At 40.1% G+C, this 20,061-nt stretch overlaps 1 protein-coding gene and 1 long non-coding RNA gene across 4 annotated transcripts in view; both read left to right on the top strand.

Moving 5' to 3' along the window:
- dock4b (dedicator of cytokinesis 4b) overlaps window positions 1-9,240 on the top strand; it is a 208,667-nt gene extending 199,427 nt beyond the window's left edge. For 2 of the 3 annotated variants that reach the window (XM_088072897.1, XM_042511799.2), the window contains 3 exons: window positions 477-593; window positions 1,355-1,419; window positions 6,934-9,240. In XM_088072897.1, the coding sequence (XP_087929023.1) occupies window positions 477-593; window positions 1,355-1,419; window positions 6,934-7,383 (632 nt within the window). In that variant the 3' untranslated portion in view covers window positions 7,384-9,240. The remainder of the gene's footprint in view (window positions 1-476; window positions 594-1,354; window positions 1,420-6,933) is intronic. The other variant, XM_042511800.2, reaches the window with a different exon arrangement.
- Window positions 9,241-10,525: 1,285 nt separating this feature from the next.
- The window catches only part of LOC148185903 (uncharacterized), a 105,993-nt gene continuing 96,457 nt past the window's right edge, over window positions 10,526-20,061 (top strand). The window contains exons 1-2 of the long non-coding RNA XR_015775563.1: window positions 10,526-10,916; window positions 15,475-15,644. This is a non-coding gene — a long non-coding RNA (uncharacterized LOC148185903). The remainder of the gene's footprint in view (window positions 10,917-15,474; window positions 15,645-20,061) is intronic.

Here is a 20,061-nt window from a genome sequence, read left to right as displayed (position 1 = left end):
GCAGCGAGCAGTGCACACTCTTCATACCATGACAAGTTTTTCATTTGTAAACTAAAACTCAACAACAATTGAGACAATCAAACAATTTGTTTCTCACTGTCTTTTTTTTTTTTCGATGTTTTTGTAGATAACACCAATTACTCTGAATACTTGTGAAAGGCGCCTCAAAGCAGCACAAGAAACGGTTTTAAAGGGTTAAGATAGGGTGTTCATGTTGTTCATCATAAATTTGTAGGGCTTTTAAGGTATTACACTTCATAATGTTATACTCTTCATCCATCACTTTGTTTTGAGCAACATATGTAATCTTGCATGTTTGGTGTCAACTTTATGTGTTGTGTCCTCTTCACAATCAACTGATCGTTCTCAGTTTTATTTCCAGTTATCATCCCATCCACGTGAAATGTGTTTTCCATGCCGTTTTGTGTAATCCCATAATCTGTTGAGTGACTTGTGCTGTTTCTGTGTACTGTAAGTGAGACCCACACCCAGTAGCTGGAGCCTAGACAGTGTCAAAGAGGGCGCTCCATCCTTGTCTGACTCTTTTGGCAAATTGCTATGCCCTCCTGTTCCTCCTAGGCCACCGTACTCAGGTAAAGTGGCCGATCACGGTGAAATTCTCCGGTGAAGAATGGTACTAATTTTCCACTCTGACTTTTGACACTGGTGCTTCCTCTGCCTCCTCCTGTGACATTCTTCCATCTGAGGCTGCTGTTTCCTGGCTTGCTGCTCCTGAAATCACCCACATACATGAACTGCATTGTCTTTTACTAACCTGCTTGAAATGCTGATATTTTCTGGTGCGAGATGTGCGAGTTAAGCTGAGAACAAGACTGAAAATCTCTACGGACTCTGAGAGGGCTGAAGTCAATCCCGATTTAAATTCCAGTCAATTCTCGGATTTGTTTCCGTTTGAGGCCCCCTGAGAAATGCATGTCATTACATCTCAACAGCAATTTTTTTCCTCCCCATCAGCTCAAACTGTATTTTAGTTGTTTACTTATTTACAGATGCAACAGACTTGAGTTATTCTATAGTGCTTTCTGATATATCGTACTGCCCAGCAGCGTAATAAGCAGATGGGGTGCTTCTTCCCTCCACTTTTTTTCTGCCCTCATTGCATAGAGCAGGAACAGCTGTTGGATGTAGAAACAGCTTAAGGCAGCCTAAAGGACCTGCAGAACATCAGCGCTTATTTGATTCATTGATGCTTTAAGCCACTGGCCCTCTCAGCTCCATGTGTGTATGTTTGCATGACTCACACTGTGTCATCATGGTGAATGGAAGAAAACGGCCCTCTAATTTGAATTGCCCTCTTTTTCTTGTCTCTCTCCCTCTCTCATCCGACTGTCAGCAGGCTCCTCGGCTAAAAACATGAGGTCGCAGTCTCCTGTCTCCGCGTCCAGATCGCCGCAGAAGGTTAGTTCTGTCTCTGTCACTCACTTCCCCTCTCCGTTTTGGGTTTAAAGTTTCTCTTTCTTTCCCTGAGACAGCCTGACCTTGCTTAGTGACAGCCTCGGGGCCTTTCTCCTGCACTGCTAACGTCTTACCGGCCGGCTCCGGGGTCTTTATCCTAGTCTGTGTCAACCAGAGGCCCCCGGGAGCTTTGCATTACTGTTCAGTGAAGCTGCTAACTGCTCCAGTGCTGCTGATTTTGTAGTTTTTTTTATGACACAGCTATCTCAAAGAGAAAATGGGACTGGCTGGAGGGCACTCGTATTGGCTAAGTGTACACCTGGTAGGCGCCAACTGTTTTCCGCTGTATTTAATCAATCAGTTTCTTTTTCACATGAAACTATATGAGATACCGTTGTGGTAACATTTTATCCCATCAGTTCCTTCAATTTGTGAATTAAAAAGAGTATGAGAATGAATATATATAATTTATTTTGGATCCTAGATTTCTAAAGGGGTTGAAGCTCTTCCTGAGCCTCTCATAACTGGGGTTGGACACCAAAACCTGATGCCAATATGGCACCAGTTCCCATACGACCGCCTGGTATCTACCGAACCGAATCACAGCACAGATTTCGGTGCCTCATTTCGGTGCCAGATTCAAAAAGAAAAAGAGCTTGTGTGTGTGACGGTGACACATGACAGTGAGGCTTCCACGACCACAGCAGAAAGTATGAAGTCAAATGCAGTGGTGTAACGAGTGTACAGTTGAGGCTATTTCTCACTGAATGAATAGTTCCCATGTCTTGTTTTTGCCATCTGCTGATAAGATTAAAGGAGATTAAAGTGAAGTTAGCCTCCCTTAAAGGGGAACTATGCCTATTTTCAAAATTCATACATGTTATTCCTATTGTCAAAAACAGTCCAAAAATAAGAGTAAAAATAAACAAAACTCACCCAAATTCAAAAGCTAGAGAGCTTAAACTCAAATTTGTGATGTCATGGGGTATAAAATCTGGAGCTGCTCCATAGTTAATGAATTGTGAAAGATGACACTGAGAGCAGCCAGGGGAATGTTCTGCATACATGGGAACATTTTCTGTTTCACAGCTGATAACACTGCAGTACCATTAAGCTCATGTGGGAATAACAGAAAACAAAAATTCTGTGGCTCCACATAATTAGGCTCCCAATCATTGTTTGTGGTGCAGCTTCAGACTTTATATCCTATGACATCACAAGTTTGAGACCTACTGATTTCTGGCTTTGGGAGAGCGTAGCTTATGTTCACAAATATAGATTTCCTGAGCCATGGAAATAACACATTACAATTCTCAGTTTAGGTGGTGTTCCCTTTTAAGGTGGCCTGTTGAGGTGGACCAGCTACTTTCACTGTAGAGACAGTCTCAGCCGCTCCTAAACAGATATGGAGAAATGTTAGGGAGACAATGTGGTCCCAACTCAAAATGTATTTTGCTGAAACTGTTATTTAGTGTTAAGATTTTGTACTTGAGTTAGGTTTATGAGATATTATGAGATTTTTTTAATAGTACTTTTTTTGTTTTTATGTTAAACACACTTTTTTAAATTTTACTTTTTATTCCTATTTACATAGTTTATTTCTGGTAAAATTTTATATATTGTTCAATTTTGATTTCAAATTTGACTCTGACAAAAAAAGCTGACCTTTAATGTTGTTGTTAGTGGGTTTGTCCTTTATTATTATTTATTAGTATAAGTTGAGGCAATGTTTGGTCAATGGTGTTTTAGAAGTGGTATCAATGTTACCCACCATACCCATACCCCTGTCCATCAGATTGGTACGGGTTGCATTCTGTGCCAAATTTCGTGTTCAGAGCATTTTAGCCAAGTTGGTCCATGCTTGTTTTTTGGATAAAAACAAATATCTGAAATAGCAGAACAAAAGATCTCAGGTAATCATTGCAATCCACCATCTTGCCGCTATAGTTGACTTCTGTTGTGCACTGTGTGTCACCCTCCATTGATGATCCAACCATGGTTCTGCTGGTTCGCTAGATAATGAACCTCATGTTTTCAAGAATCCTGAAACAGAAAAATCAAAGCAAATCTCACTGAAAAGTGGTATCGGTGCTGGCCTGTTGTATCTGGTACCTTCCTCCCAACCACAATAGGAAAAATGCTGTTATCTGGGTGGTTGGGATCTTTAATTTAAACTCTGAGAGGATGTCACTTGGCCTGCTTACCAAAATAATGCAAAACCGGATGGGTTTATTCACCTTCACTGTGAACTTAAATTTTACAGACTGAACCCTGTTTATGTTTTGTTCTTCTACCATTGATGCCACGAGACCTCCGATCGCTGCATCGCTCAACTGAGACGTGTTGAAACAATGTTATAATACCTCTGACCTCGAGTGTTTTTATATTTATCAGCAGTTAAACTGATTAGTCTCGCTTTGTCTCCAAGCGCTGATTTGTTGTTAATGAGCCTCTTAGTAGTTAATACCAGTGTGCAGAAGCAGGAGAGGGCCAGGAGAGGTTAACTAAGCGCTGAGTGAGCTTTTAATGAGGGCTAAAAAAGTTGTTTTCAAACTCTGGTGAAGTGAAGCTTGTCTTTCTGCTAACTGTTATCTCCTTTTGTGGGGCTTGTCACGAGCAACGGTGCTAAGCTCCCGGCTTTGTTGCGGGTGTGATGTCTACTAACGTGTGACAGCTTCCGAGGATACGGTTGTTTGCACGTGCTGGTGTAGTCTGTGTGTGTGTGTGAGGTGGAAAGAGAGAGAGATTCTGGAAAGTGTGATTGACAGCTTGGCACTCAGCATGCTCTGTCAATCAGATTTGTGTGTGTATCCCGGCACGTTTGTGTGTACGTGTGTGCATGTGCATGCCGTGGCAATAGAAGAAGCCTGGAGCGAGGAACCAAGCTGCCCATCACAGCACAGCCAGAGACGGGTCCTCTGCGGACCTCCAGCAGGCCCCATTATCTGGCACACATGGTGAACACACACATCCGTCAGTGCAGCCAGGGGCCCATTACCAGACCACAAACCCCAGGACAGGAGTGAACCTGCAGAAAACACACGGTGCCAGTTCGACGGGGCTGCACTTACTCGTGTGCAGAGCTAGAAATGATATTTAGTGCTCGCCGCTCTCTGGAGAACTGGGTCAGGAGTTGAAACTGCTTGTCAGCGCTATATTAAACACACAGATTTTTTTCATTGTGCTCGGCCCAGATGTGAAAAGGTTTGTCCAGCAGTGCATATCAAATGGATACCTCTTAGTGCGTGCCCCGTGTAGCATGAACGATACAACCTTACTGATCAATTGTATACTCCACTAGATCCAATTAAGTTTCAGCAGATATAATGGCGGCATGGTGTAATTGCTTAGAAAAACATTTTTGATGAGCGATTGGATTTTTTGAGGAGGGGGAAGAGCGGCATATTGTGTTTTTTCATCTCGGTGCACAGGGCCGCTTGATGGAGTGTAAAAACCTGGCCCTCTCAATCTGTTCACTGACTCGTTTTTTAAAAACTATTTATTGTGGCTGTAGGGCTGTGTCAGCACGCGCGTTGGAGACAGCAGAAAAAGGGGCGCACACAATATGTTTTTATGCTTGCCATATTTCTAAAGCAATGTTTTTTATGCACGTTTTGCAAAGTGGTAACTAGTTTTTGCCTCTTTCTTGTGAAATGTTGGATACTTTCACTTCAAGCTGCTAAAAGTTGAGTAGAAATTGCTTAGGGCCATGACAAATAGTTATTTTCAATACACTGTTTATTTTCTCCATTAACAGATTTTTTGTTTTTCAATCACAGTTTCTTAAAGCCCAAGATGATAATTAAAATTGCTTGCTTTCACGACCGTCCAAAACCATATCTGTTTTAGATATCTGTATTAATTTAATCAATTCCATTTCCCAAACATTGATTTATTTGTGTAAGCCCTTCACAATTTCAACATTGACAGCCACTTATTATTATTATTTTTGCTATTTAAAAAGCGATAGTCAATTAAATAAATTATTTGAGAAATGCACTACTTTGGCTCAGATGCAGCTGCCTCGCTGTTTGTAGTCACCATACCAGCCTCTCGCAATGTCAATTCTAACTGGCTACACATCGCGAGTAACAGCCTATTGACAAAGAAATGACAATGACGGCAAAGATGGAGACAGGAGCTGCTGCGCCGGTGAGCGAGTGAAGCTGTGAGCCGAATGCAGCAGATATTAATGAAGGTGTTAAACATCACACATTGTAACGTTCTGCTGTTAGTAACAGTAGATACTGTTGATCAAGTATTTTAATTATTATTTAGTGGTTTATTCAGGCAAAAATGGCACATATTCACTATATCTGGATTCTAAAATTTTAATATTATTTGTTAATTCTTGTATACTGATTTTTTTTCGACTGTTGGTGGGACAATACAAAATGTCAGCTTGTGCTCACAAACGATGTAAAGGCCATTTTTCTCAATTTGTTTTGACATTTCATAAACTAAAAGATTCATCAAATAACTAATTAACAGAGTAATTGATAATTAAAATAGTCACTGGTTTGTATTTGTAAGGGGTGCTAGTTTCCTCTTAAACAATTACAGGAACCGTCCATATTTTTGAGCCTTGATGCTTTTTTTCAGTGTTTCCGTGTCAGGAACAACAGTTTTTTGAACTGGTTCAGAATTAAGAGAGACCACTACAGCCACAGCAGCGAAACAAACTGCTATGTAATCCCTACATGCAGTAAGTTACCGCCAATTTACGTCCATTAAAAGTGCTTGCTGTTTTTGCCACTGACGGGTTCAGATTGGTATTTTGATTGTCTGACAACATTATGGGAGGGACCAAAAAGGAATGGAAATATTTTTCTTTACTTTTGGCTTTTCTGGTTTGTGTGTTCTTCTGTGGAACCTAGTGTCACTCGAGGAGAAGTCTTGTTCTGAAATCTTGCAGACTTTGCCATGTCACTGAAATCAGCTAAATATTCAGCCATGACATTGAAAATCTTTTAGATAACAGTAAACTATGCTGTTTGTACTTCAACACAACAAACATTGCCACAGTTTTTGTTTTTTTCTAGCAACATCTCTTGCAAGATTTGAAAATGTGACTTCTCCTTGAGCGAGATTCGGTCACAATGACAAACAAACCTGCGAAAGATACAAAAAGCGTTCTCTCCAGGGCCCTTATGTAACGTTTTTACAATACGGACACTGTCAGTGGCAAAAACAAGCACTTTTAATGGATGTAAATTGACTGCGACAATTACCCATAAGGACTGCATTGAAGTGGTAACCTCGGAAACTGGACTTTTGTCTCCACTAGTCACTCAGACACAAAAACTTGAAATACTAGGGTCCCTTTAAGTTTCCCTTTAATCAGCCTTCAAAATATTTGCATTTTTTGTGTGTGTGTCAATCAACTAATTATTTCAACTTTAAACTGTTTTGATTTCAAAGGGCCACAAACCATAATGTCTGCTATATACACAAAGAAAGCATGCTTTCACATGATTAAAATACATGATTTTCTTTCATCCTCTTTCTCCCTCTTAGACAACAGTGCCGCCCTTCACTCCTTCACCCACTGAGTGCCAGTCCACCAGCCTGGTCTCCAACTCCCCCGTCCTCTCCGGCAGCTACTCCAGTGGCATCTCCTCCCTGAGTCGCTGCAGCGTGTCGGAAGCTTCAGGCACCGAGCTGCCTGCAGGCGACCACCCTCTGGCTCCTCCCACCACCCTGCCAAACTCAGTCTCCAGCAGCTCGGACGAGCCAATCCGCAGAGAGAACAAGACCCCGCCCCCTTACAGCGTGTACGAGAGGAACAACCCCCGCAGACCTGTGCCGCTGCCCCACAGCCTCTCCATCCCCCCGCAGCAGACGGACCCCCCGGCCCTGCCCCCAAAACCTCACCAGCTCCGCACGGGCAGCATGAAGCTGGACGGAACCTCCGACCCTCGAGTCCCCAGACCACGGCCTCTGCCCAGGAAGGTGTCCCAGCTATAGGTGCTGGTTCGTTCCAGGTCTGGAGCTCAAAGAAACACACTGGCGTATTTTGCACTTTTCTACTGGGCACTCACTTGTTTTTTGTGATCTTCAGTTCGGCATTCCTGACGTACACTCCAATAAAAGACACAGGCCTCTAGATGAACAGGCAGTCAAAAAAAACAAAAAAAACTGAAGAAACGGTCGAAAAGTTTCGTTTTGTATTTACTAGAGGGCATTGACTTTGACTCGGTCATTCCGCACTTTTAGCTCTAGTATGTATAATAGGTCACCACATGGTCAACGTATGTTTACCAGAACACTCTAGAAAAACACAGTTTTGATAGATGTAATAATCTCAAATATATGTATATTGGTATATATGAGAATTGTTTTTGCCTTAAGTATTGGAAACAGAGTCTTTTATCCGTGAGTCTTGCACGTTTTTTTTTTTTAAATGACTCCGTACGTTTGTATACTGTTTGGCTAACAAGGTGCTAGAGGCCTCGAGTATGCATTTCAGTGAAGTGTAGTAGAAACGGGTGTGTTCCCATAGTCATATCCACACAAGCAATGGTACAACGAATGATCACTATAATGCTAAAACGATGATCACGTTTTGACATTTTTATGGATATATAACAAACGTTTGGTAAAGGTTTCTTTGGCCTCTTTAACTCCACATTGTTTTAATGTAAATCAGAAAACTAGAGAGGTTTTCAGTGGGAAGTTGCCACATTAACCAACCACTCTACTGCCCTTTTCTCTCTGGAATCTTCAAATTTTAACACCAAAAATTGCCCCCATTAACAATGAATTCATGAGCCTGGACCAAACACACATGGAAACCGCTGGTGCAATTGCATGCTTAGAAGCTGGACTTTGCCTTTGACCATTGCCATTTATGTGAACACACCCTATCCCTCCTGCATGATGTACATGACAACAGATCTTTATGGGTGGGGGGTTACCAAGTATTGTGCCAAAGGAAAATGTGCTGTCAAGGAACTTGTTTTGGAACTGGGGACCTGGAATCAACAAGCTCGGAAACTGAAAAGACATTTCGAGAAAGAATTTTCACCCAAAAAATCCTAATTCAACTGTAATCTGTGGATCAAATGTAACCTGATAGAAGCACAAACAGGATTTAACATGAGTATTATGACCAGTACTGTTATTATGAACTCTCTATTTGATGACACAGTAATTGGAACAGAGTTTCACTGTCAGCAGTCACCTTAAAACACACAAGGACTGACGCTCTATTGAAGAAATATTTACAAACTAATCATTGTCAAATATTTGTACAGTTGAGATTTACTTTGTGTTTGATTAAAAAGATGGACGTGCGATGACTGCACTATAAATAGTTGCTGAGTTGCATTGCTGCAGTGAAGTAAGTGTTCTGTGGCAGGCACATTTCACAATGTTTTGTAAAATAGAGGACATTTTTGACATAAAATGTTCTTTAATCTTTAAATCCGTGCACCATTTTTTTTTTTTTTGGAGGGGGAGGGGTAGCTTTAGTATTGTTTGTATGTATCATTTTTGTATGGTTAATTTACTTTTAAATTTGTTGTGAATTTTTGGAGATTAAATATTCACATTAATCAGTACTTGAGAACCTGTAAATTATATGATGAGATTAATGTAAGTATGCCAAATATACAAATTTGTGTATTACAATTAATGTAAATATTGTGTTTTTAACAAAATGTAGCTATAACAATTTACAGCTTTGAATGTAATGTTGAAGCAGCAAATTATTATTATAAATGTTCAAACTTTTATGGTTTTGTGAGTGTAGAAAAACTAAGGTCATGCATAATGACGCCTAACACATTTACAACTTCAATAAACTGCCCTATGTAATACAAACAGACTCACTGACAGATTTCCATGCTATGAGACCTTGGAGAGGTATGACTTTAAATTTGTCTTTTTTTATTGAGGTTTCACATACATGAAAACACTCTCTCAGTGCTGCAGAGATAATAAGTGATGCTCCTCCAGGAAATGATTTAAATGGCCACAACCTGGCCCACATCCTATTCTGGGAAGAACCAGGGGGAGATTTAGGAAAAAAGGGTGTGCAATTGTTGGCAGGAACCATATGTAATGTAAATCTATCCATGGCAATAATTATAATATATATTTGGGGGGAGCAAATATGCTAAATATATGCTGAACTTATTCCAATATATTGATTAAAAAAATGCATATTAAAAAAAAGTCTAAGCTACAACAGGAAACCACACATATCTATCCAAAGTTACCATTGGGAAATGCTATCATAATCATAAAATAAATGCAAGAAATTTGCATTATAATTACTACTGTTTCTAGTATTATGGTTGACTGTATTTGTGTGTTGTTTTCTTTTTTTTTGTGAAAACAGGCCAATTTGCGAGTACTCCTCAATACACCCTCACTAATGTAAGCTATGGTAGCTAAGTTACTTGTGGTTAATTGGCTGCACATTCACCCAGTAACCAACTGTGCACACAGGAATCCTTACAAGAATGACTTCAATGGCCTTGTACACTTGAACATGAAGAAATAACATAAAAATATTTTTAAAATTTTTAATTTGAACCTTTAAACATTGCTGCTCTTGGGCATATTCTTCTAAATTAAGTCTTTCTTATGTTATATTAAATAGCTAGCCTACTGAATGTGTCATTCATTACCTGTTCTGTATTTTCTTATGATAAATAATATAATATAAGTGGAAACATGATTTCTAATTTTTGGGTCGGGGGCTGAGCACCCCCTCTAGATTTGGGCCCCCCAATGTTGACTCCATAGCTACAGCCTTGAATCTATCACTCTTTGAAAGCACAATTAGTGAGGTAGGTTAACCTAAAATGTTAAAGTTAAGCACTGTGGTTAAATTTGTTAAAGTAAAACTACTCTAGATTTGCTCAAGTAGATCCCTCTGGATTTTCTTGGCACAGTTAAGAAGATTGGCCCATTTATCATGTAAGGCAAGAGGCAACAAGCCCCACCTGCTGGTAGCAGAAAAAAGTGCTTTTTTTTTTTTTTTAGGTGGGACTGAATATTTTAAAATCAATATAGTTCTTAATTAATTCATTACATTAGAAAATCTTAAATTGCTGTTAATTGTAAATCATACAATTGAAGGTCAGTGGCTCCAGTCTTGCCACGTGCCACTGATTGCTGCAACGTCATCGGCTGTTTGTCGCGTGCTGTTGTCGTTGGCTCAGTCGAAGTTAACTGTGATATTTCAAGGAAGATAAAGGACGCGGTGGCCACGAGCAACGAGGATTTTCTTCGACAGCACAAAGCCTCTGTTTTGACCAAAACTGTAAATTTAAGGCTTTTATCCGTACCGGTATATTGTCAGGAATCACTTTTTGAAAAAAATAACCACATTGAAGGTAGTGTGGTTCTCCAGCCAGTCTGTCAGAGAGGAGTTTTTTTTTGTTTCGCTTCACCTGTGTTTGTAATTCGGAGGAGAAGATGTCAGCTGGCCTGGAGCAAATGGACAGCGAATATAAGTGGAGTCCTGAGCAGTAAATTGAAGAAAACAGGTATGTGCCCAGTCAGCATCATTGTTGTTGAAAGTATGAAAAATGTGGAGTCGCATATTATGTCAGATGCGTAGCTTAATTTCGCTCAGAAGCTATCGGTCTGACGATTTATTTATTTATTTTTTGTCTATTTCGTCCAGTAGTTTGGTTTTATGTTATGCCTTCCCTTAGCCCCAACTGTGCTTAATGTTAAAGCTAATGTTTATTGGCAAATTAGCATGCTAGCAGCCTAATCTAAGACGACAAGTTTAGTACGACGTTGAAGCTCGTTTCCGATTTGTAGTTTACAAATCAGGAGTTATGGGAAATGTAGTAGACGATGCGTAACGACGGATTCGGCTTTTTGCACCTAGTACATTGGTGAAAGCATATTAGACGTATTAAGTAAAGCCTAAATATTATCTGAAACCTTTCAAATTTGTCGAACCTTTATGCAAAAATGCAAAAAAGGATGATATCACAGCTTTTTTCACATGTAGACCACACTGAACCAGGTCCAGATCATAAACGACTATACTCAGACGGGCCAAATTTGGATTAGATTATTTGAGAGAAGCTAAAGATTGTGTTAAACACAGTTTTATATTTGTGAAACCTCTATTTTATTTGTGAAAATACAGAGAAGGGAGACTTCACTTTGTTTTTCACATTTAAATCACATTGAATGAGGTCTCTTTAGAAAACCAGTATACCTAGACTTGTCAAATGTGATCTAGATTATTGTAGAGAGGCTACATATTATCTAAAACACAATTTTAGATTTGTGAAGCCCATATTCTACTGTGAAAATGAAAAAAACCCAAAAACATTTCACTGCATTTTTCACATTGAGGATAAAGGTTTCACAAATGTCAAACTGTGTTTTAAATAATATCTACCCTCTATGAGATGATATGTAACTCTATGAGTCCAGATTTGACCTGTCTAAGTGTAGTGTGGGGGGGGGGGGTATATTAATTTGGTATTTATATTGAAGATTCATGGGAGCATAATCTAGTGTTCGGACTTTTGTTTTTTCTTTTCTTGTATTATCTTTTTGTCCACCACCTAGCCTTTTTGTCGTCTGGCAGTGCATGCTTTTACAAACTTTCTGTTGAATTGTTATCACAGTTTGAACTTCAAAATGAAGGCAGGGAAGAGATTTGCTATAGCGTTTGTGAAAAAGATAAAGTGAGAGTGAATTTTATAAAGGAAGACCATGTGTCTCTAGATTTCTGACAGGACATACTTCTGGTGCATCTGAGTTTTTGTAACGGTATTAAAGATAACACTTCTTTGATCCAGTTTATGAAAGATTGGGGGCTTTTCAGACTTCTAATTGTGGAGAATAAGTCTCCTGGCTACAAGTGAGGCAACGCTATAGAATTAGCTTGGGGTTTAGAGATGTCTCCTCCCATCCCTACCCTGAAGTTTGTCCATGAAAATGTGTGGGAACCCTGTTTGTAGCGATAATTGTGACTCATTTCATGTCCCTTCTTTCAAATCAGATTACACAAATTTCTCTTTCATGCAAAGGTGTACAGTAATTGGCTCAGTTGTTAATCTACTCCTCTCCATAGATCTCACATCCTTTGGCATCTACGGGCCGCGCGTTAAAGCCTGTCGAAATCCCCCTGTGGTCCACACATGGTTCAGTGGCTGCAGATGAGTTACTGGTGTGTGATAAAAGAAGACACATTCACACAGGGGAGAAAGTTCCCTGTTCATCACAAAGCTTTTAATTACCCCCACACCACAGTCAGCACTACAGCCTTGTGTCGATGCAACTGTACCGCTTGACCGAGGGACCTTGAGCGATTGTAAATTGTGTTGGTGTGTGTGTTGTTTCACTCTCTCGCCTTGTGTAAACACACTGTGTGTGCAGCACTGTGATTGGGAGATGAAAACACTTCACCTGTCAGCACCCATCATAATTGTTGGTGGTTGGCTCTAATTTGACAGCAATTATCATGTCGGGAATGAATCCCCGGCTAATGGCAGAGTCTCCTTGCAGCAGAGGGCGCATACTACAGCGACGGAAGAGGCATGCCTCTGCCATTCAGCGAGCCTGGGAGAATTGTTGTCGGTTACAAACCTCTGCGGGCTTGTCAATCCGCCCATTATTGAGAGAAGAGCTGCATTCTGCTTGTAGTAGCGGCTAACAAAGCCTGTACTGGTTAAAAGGACAGGAGGGTTTTAAGCAGGCGACAAATTTCTGCTGATCCCACACATTGACATGTCACATTTGTGGGCACAGATAGCTTCCTTATAACAGCCGTAGCTGGAGGGCACGGAGCTGTAATAGCATGTAAATATTATGAACCTGCGGAGTAATTGTAGAGATGTTCAGCACATTTCTAAAAGATGCAGCATTCATTATACCCTGCACAAGATTTTTTGCCAAACAGTTTAGCCCTATTATAAAAGCACTAAACATCCTCCGTTTATAGCATTCATGGCTGATGATACATAATTATCAGGGGAGAGGCAGTGCTAGGTATTAATTTAAAGTTGCCTGGGGCGAATTTTGGAGAACACACAGCCGCAGAGAAACCCAAGGTGTTTGTCTCGCTCTGCAAATCTCTCCAGGGAGAGGAGAAGCTGGAGCAGCTCTGCAGGGAGCAAAGAGCCTCCATCTCAGAGGCACACCGAAGAGAAGTTTCAAAGAGAAACTCGCAAGAATAGATGGCGTGTTTTATCTTTCTGCTCCACTCGTATATCTGCTCTGTTGTGTTCAGCAGCTTATGGGAGATTTTCACCTGACAGCTTCAAATACTCCAGGTTGTTTTTAATGGCACGATGACTGAAGTTTAATTTTTTGACTTGCGCTGTCCTCAGAGGAGGACTATTGCCTCAGCTGAATGAGGAGTTGACTGCTAGTTTCAAATGCTTTGAATGCTGAGGAGGAGAACAAGACAAAAAGAGATCAGGGGAATGCAGGTGTGTGTGTTTGCACACTGACTTGTGTGTATGTGTGTGAGACTTACTGTATTTTTTTTCCTGCAGATTTGTGAGTGTTTTTCTAAAAACACCGCAGGAAGGTGTAGCGCAGGGTTCAACCTTTGTGCTAACAATACAGAGGAAAATGACTTGACTGTTAAAAGCGTTCATCCTTTTTTACACTTTGCGGCAAATCAGGTTTGACTGCAAAGTAAATGTGTTGAAAATTAAGTTCTTCATGATGCTAAATAATAGAATTGGATTTGTTTTTACACCTTTTTATAAACCTGCAGAGAAAAGGCTAGTTGGTTGTATAATAACAAATAACGAAAGAGACAAACAAGTAAATGAGTGACGGCTTTAAAAGCAAGACCAATATATCAGGTACAGGCATGAATCCTTTTTAAAATGAGCATTTGTTAAAACAAGACATAGAAAATATGATGCTAAATAAAATGGCAAAAATACAGCCCTTATCAGAAACAAATAAATATCCCGTATCATAATTTTACACCCCAAAAGACCTTCTTATTTTTTTTTTTTTGTGACGCATCATCAATCACCTTTATTCAACCCACTTTTTAAACTACTAAAACACCAAACAAAAAATGTTCAGTGTTGTAAAAAAGCAAGCAGAAAGAGTTAATAAAAATATTCTCTATAACTCAGATGAGCGTACATTTCTTTCAGATGTTGCCGTATCAGATGTGAATTATACCTCTGTGCACTTTTAAGACCTACTGGCATCCCCAGATTCTGGTTACCCGCATTTGAACATTGTTTTTGCATTGCTGTTGTATTAAATTAATTTTTATCTGACTGCAGTATTTGGTTTGGCATACATTAATACTGCTATTGTAGAATATAAAGTAGAATACTCTGTATTTTTGAGTCTAAGCTTAAAGGTTAGAATTTACTCAAACTCTTATTTCTGAAAGCTAGCACTGTATCCAGTGAATACATTTGTCCATTATAGAGTAGCAGCACCATTGTCGTTTTATATTCAGGTTAAAGCCAGTGATTTTCAAAGAATAAGCCCTGATTCTAAAGTAGTTGGGATGTTCTGTAAAACATAAATGAAAACAGTGAAATAATTTACACATCCTTCTTGACTTATATGCAATAGAATGCAGCAGCAGAATGCAGAACTTTTAAAAATATACGCGTATTTTAAATTGCCTGCAACATGCTCCAGAAAAGTTGGGACATATACGCCACATATATTTATCACTGTGTTACATCCCCTTTTCAGTGAGCATATGGGAACCGAGGACAATAATTGTTGAAATTTTGAAATTGAAATTATTTTCTATTCTTTCATGATGTATCACTTTAGTCGCTCAACAGTTTGGGGTCTCATATTTTGCGCTTCATAATGCACCCCACTTGTTAAACAGGAGACGGGTCTGGACTGTAGGTGTTGTAGACTGTCAAATCCTCAAATTCCTTATAATTAGGGTTAAGTAAGGGTTAAGTTTTGAGGACTTAATACTTACCTTTGACAGCATTTGACTCAAAATAATCAAATGCATTATCAGTGCCTCGTATGCTAATCTCATGCCTCTTTAGACTCTCTTATCCAGTACTTAAACCATCCTACTGCAGTTCTCTCATTATCATATGCCCCTATCCTTTCCAGTGAGTCATCCTCTGAAGGTCAGCAAATGGCTACCCCGTTTACTGAGCTTTTGTGCCCACCACGTGTTCTCGATCTTGGGCTCCACTCCAACCCCTGTGGTTTGGTAGTCTGCACGGCAGGACCAAAGGGCAGCTGCATCAAGACTTGCATCAGGCCAGCCATGCTAAAAGGTACTCTTTTGCCCTTATCTAACCTCTCGCTGTCACCCGCCCTCATTCTCCGTGGGGGTGTATATTAAATTAAATGTTAGGCTCTCTCCGTCTCTGCTCTCTTGGGTGATCGCCTTAGTTCTGCCTGGCTAGTTCAGCTGTGAAGAGGCCTTTCTTGTTTCTCCTACACACATGAATAAACATAAGGTCAGGTGAGATTTTGAAGTGTTGTCCCCATAAGGGTTTGCTGGAGATAAAAAAAACATCTCAGGGGTTACATAAGGGCAGGAAGGATGGCACAGGGAGGGCAGTGGGGAGGTAAACCTCTGTCAGGATGAAGTAGACTGCTTTGGACTTGGGTAGCTTTACTTGGAGTACATTATGATAATGTTAAAGAGGAGTTACCCTGTCTGGAGATTGATGTAATTGGGACAATACTGGATATTTGAATCACCTTTATTGGACAGATGACAGATACATGTACATATATGAGGAATGAATATATATATATATATATATTTATTTTTTTGCATTGCTCTGAATGTATTTACACAGAAAAAAACATAACAGAACATAACGGCAACAAATGGACAGTTAAAGGTAAAAGGTGTGGAAAAAATAGGTTTTTCTCTCTCTCTCTCTCTCTCTCTCTCTCTCTCTCTGTATGAATGTATGTGTGTATATATATATACACATATATATACACATACATATCTATATATATATATATATATATATATATATATATATATATATATATATATATATATATATATATATATATATATATATATATATACACATATATATACACATACATATCTGTATATATAAGCCAAGTGTTCACCACAACCAGCCAACAAATAGTCTGAAGAAATAAATATGGCTATAGATTTCAATTGTTATTTACAACATCTACAACATGCACGTCTGTCCTTTCTGGAAGAGTTTGTCCTTAGGTGATGTGAGGGTCTAAGGGCAGAAGGATGTTATATGCTGTAAAGCCCACTGAGGAAAACCATGTTTTGTGAAAATTGGCTTTATGAATAAAATTGAATTGAATTGAATTGAAATGGACTGGATGATTATGCACAGAATGTGCATGTATCCATGATGTCTATATACTGTAAATACAGCGTGTAGGATTTATTTTGACAGTTACAGATGACATGTACATAACAAAAAAATGTTGCCTCAGAAACTGGAAAATTGTAATTTACAATGGTAGCAGTGTATGTATTGGTGTTGCTGTGTTACTGACAGTGTGTGAATGATTTAGCTGTTCATCAGAGCTAAGGCTTGTGGGAGGAAACTGCTCCTGTGTCTGGTCAGTTTGGTGCACAGTGTTCCAAGGGACATACCAAGGGGGCAAAAGTTGGAACAGTTTGTGTCCAGGATTGAAGGGTCTGCATGGATGTAACCTGCCTGTTTTGTAACTTTGGAAATGTATAAGACATGGCTGGGGGACAGGCATGTACAAATGATTCTCTCTGCCGCCCTGACTTTTCGCTGATTCAATCCACATGGTACTTTTTGCGCTGGGGCAGAAAAACCAGACAGTGATCAGAGAATCCCAAAGCTGCACAGTGAACAGAATAATAGGTGTCCTTAATTATTGTGTAGCAATAGTTGCGTCTGCTGTTATCTCTGTGAGGAAACTCAGATGTGTTGTCTGTGCTGTGGCAGTTCGTGGCTGTGGTTTTCTCTGTTTAAATCCCCAAGAACAATGAGCAGTGAGTCTGGATGATTTTGCTCCATGTTTGTAATCTGGTTAGCCAGGTGTTATATGCTTCACTAACACACGCCTGAGGTGGGCTAAAGGCCCTAAACACTGACCAGAATGAATGAGGAAAACCTCTGTGGTGAATAAAATTGTTTACAGTCCATAAGAGTTTCTAGGAGAAGACTGCATATTTTCTTCATCACAATGCCATATCCCAGTCTTTATTTGTTTTAAAGCAGATTCTGCCTCCCCTTATTTTCACAGTTAGCTCTGTATTGCAATTCGCTCAGAGGAGTTGGAAGCCTCGATGGAATGAGTATGTGCTCACCAAACCAGGTTTCAGTGAAGCACAGAGTGGCAAATCAGCAAAACTCTGTGTTTGCTCTGTTGAGAAGCAGCAGTTTTCTAACTTTGTTGACCAGAGAGCGGACATTTGCCAGATTTATTGACAGGAGTGCAATTCAAAATCACCGCTATCGCAGTTTAACAAGCGCCCTAGCTCCTTTCTTTCACCAGTGTCTCTTAGTAATCCCACAGAGAGCTGCAGATCCTCTAACTAAAGGTTCTGCAAAACTTTCCAGTTCAATGAAAAACCGTGAAAAAGTTTGACCATAGGTGGAAGGTTTAAAAGTTTCTCCCTGGTGTGATCAGAAAGGGAGAGCTGAAAAACTGAACAAATAAACAAAAACACACCCCGCTCTGTGGAGAGATACTCCAATACGCAATAACATTCAAACCACTGGCAGGTGAAGTGAATAACTGTGATTGTTTTGTTACAATGCAATGTGGATGCCACTTGACACACACCACCCACCACCCACCAAAACACGTTGCAGACCACAGGATAATGCAGCCTGCCTTAATGCAAAAACTGCTCAGGAATGGCCTAAGGAACGTGACAATGAGCTAAAGGTGTCAACCTGGCCTCCGAATTCCCCACGTACCAAGCTGTCCAAGCATCCATGGGACGTGCCAGTACCCCACCTTACACAGGACTCAAAGGATCTGCCGCCGATGCCCTGGTGCCTGACACCACAGAGATCCTGTGTCCATGCCTTGAGTGGTCAGAGCCAAGTCTATTTCAAGGATCCGGGATACCCCTAGAGTACTGGCACGTCCATGAATGCTGAATTGGATTGTGATCTCAGAAATTTGGAGGTCAGGTTCATGCCTTGAGCTCTTTGTCAATTTCATGCTATTCTGGGCAGTTTTTACCTTATGGCACAATACATTGTTGTGTTGGGTGGGCTCTGCCATCGGGAATTGCTGTTGCCTTGACAGGGTGTACTTGGTCTACACTGATGTTTGGGAGGGTGTTGCGTCTCAAGTGGCATCCGCATTAATGCCAGGACTCAAGGTTTCCCAGCTGAAGAGCTTAAACATTTTTAATTGTAAATGGACCTCATGTCATTGTCAGCATTTTCAACATTGTAAAAAATACAGATGCTCCTCTTTTCATTTAAACTCATTGTATGTAGTGCACAGCACGCACCACCAGAGCTCAGTCTCCAGACTCTACCGGTGGAACAGGCAGCAGCTGGTGGTGTGGATTTATCTGTTTAATAAGGAAAAAAAATGAATAAATATATATTCTTGTCACATTTTATCAGTTTTTACTGTGTGTTTAGTTTACTATGAAAACAAATGGAGCTTGGGGAAAGTAGAAATAACAAAAAAATCGATGGTCAAGGGGGAGTTGAGTGATGTCGCACAATAATACTGTCATATACTGTATACCTCAGTGAATTATATGGAAGATATAAAAAAATTGGATACTGCCCGAACCTACCAGCTAACCTGGCTATTGCTAGTTTATATTTGGAAGTAGAGAGAAACGAACCATTGACAAGAATTAGTCTTCAGTGAATGGTGCATAGAAGCTAGGGAACAGTGAAGAGGAGCTGAGGAAGAAGAAACCTGACAAATTTAGACGAGGTTTAGAAGTTGCGTAAAAATGTGCAGAAAAAATGAGCGAAGGGGAATCACAGTGTGTAGGGGTCAGATTTAAGAACGCAAACTTCATTGTACATCTTTTGGGAACTGTTAAAAGCATCTGAAGATGGGAAAAATGCATGTTCTCTGCCAAGATTTTTTTTGTCAAGATATTTTGTATAAATATAAGAAACATTGAAGATTCATATACACTGGCATCCAGCAATGATGTTTGAGGCGCACAGACCCTCAAATCAAAGCTTGGCATCGGAGCTAACGGCAGCTGGAAAGCTAGCAGCAGCTGCTTGTTTCTCCTCTGAATTTACAAAGTGGTTATGACTTCTCCGCAGAGTTCAACAAAAGCAGCTAACTGGCTGCCAAAAGAACAGTAGTAAGACTTTTATGTCTTTGCCTTTCTGCAAACTTTTCATTTTGCTGCTTGTGCCCTCAAATTGTAAATGGTGTTTCAAAAGAAAACACTGTCAGAATTTAGCGCCCGGGTATGTGATGAAGGAGGGGGATGGTAGTGGGGGGTAAGCCACAAAAAGGATAATACACTGCTTGAGCACGCATAGTTTGATTCCTGCAGGAGAATGACTTTACTGGGCTATTACCGCTTCAGCTAGACAGCACTGAATTGTTCTTTTGTTCTGCCAGTGAAGCTCTGAGGGGGTTTCTCACAATGAATTCCTATTGATTTTTCTGGTCATGTCATCAAATTGTATGTGGCTTGAATCGTGACTACTGTTTTCTCATCTGCTCCCCGAGGTTCTTCTCCTCTAT

This window comes from Plectropomus leopardus, chromosome 22 (assembly GCF_026936395.1).
Source record: "Plectropomus leopardus strain MGB_pleo_1.0 chromosome 22, ASM2693639v1, whole genome shotgun sequence".
Classification (NCBI taxonomy): Eukaryota; Metazoa; Chordata; class Actinopteri; order Perciformes; family Serranidae; genus Plectropomus; species Plectropomus leopardus.
Note: the sequence above shows the minus strand (reverse complement) of the source record. Positions and strands in the feature narration are given on the sequence as shown.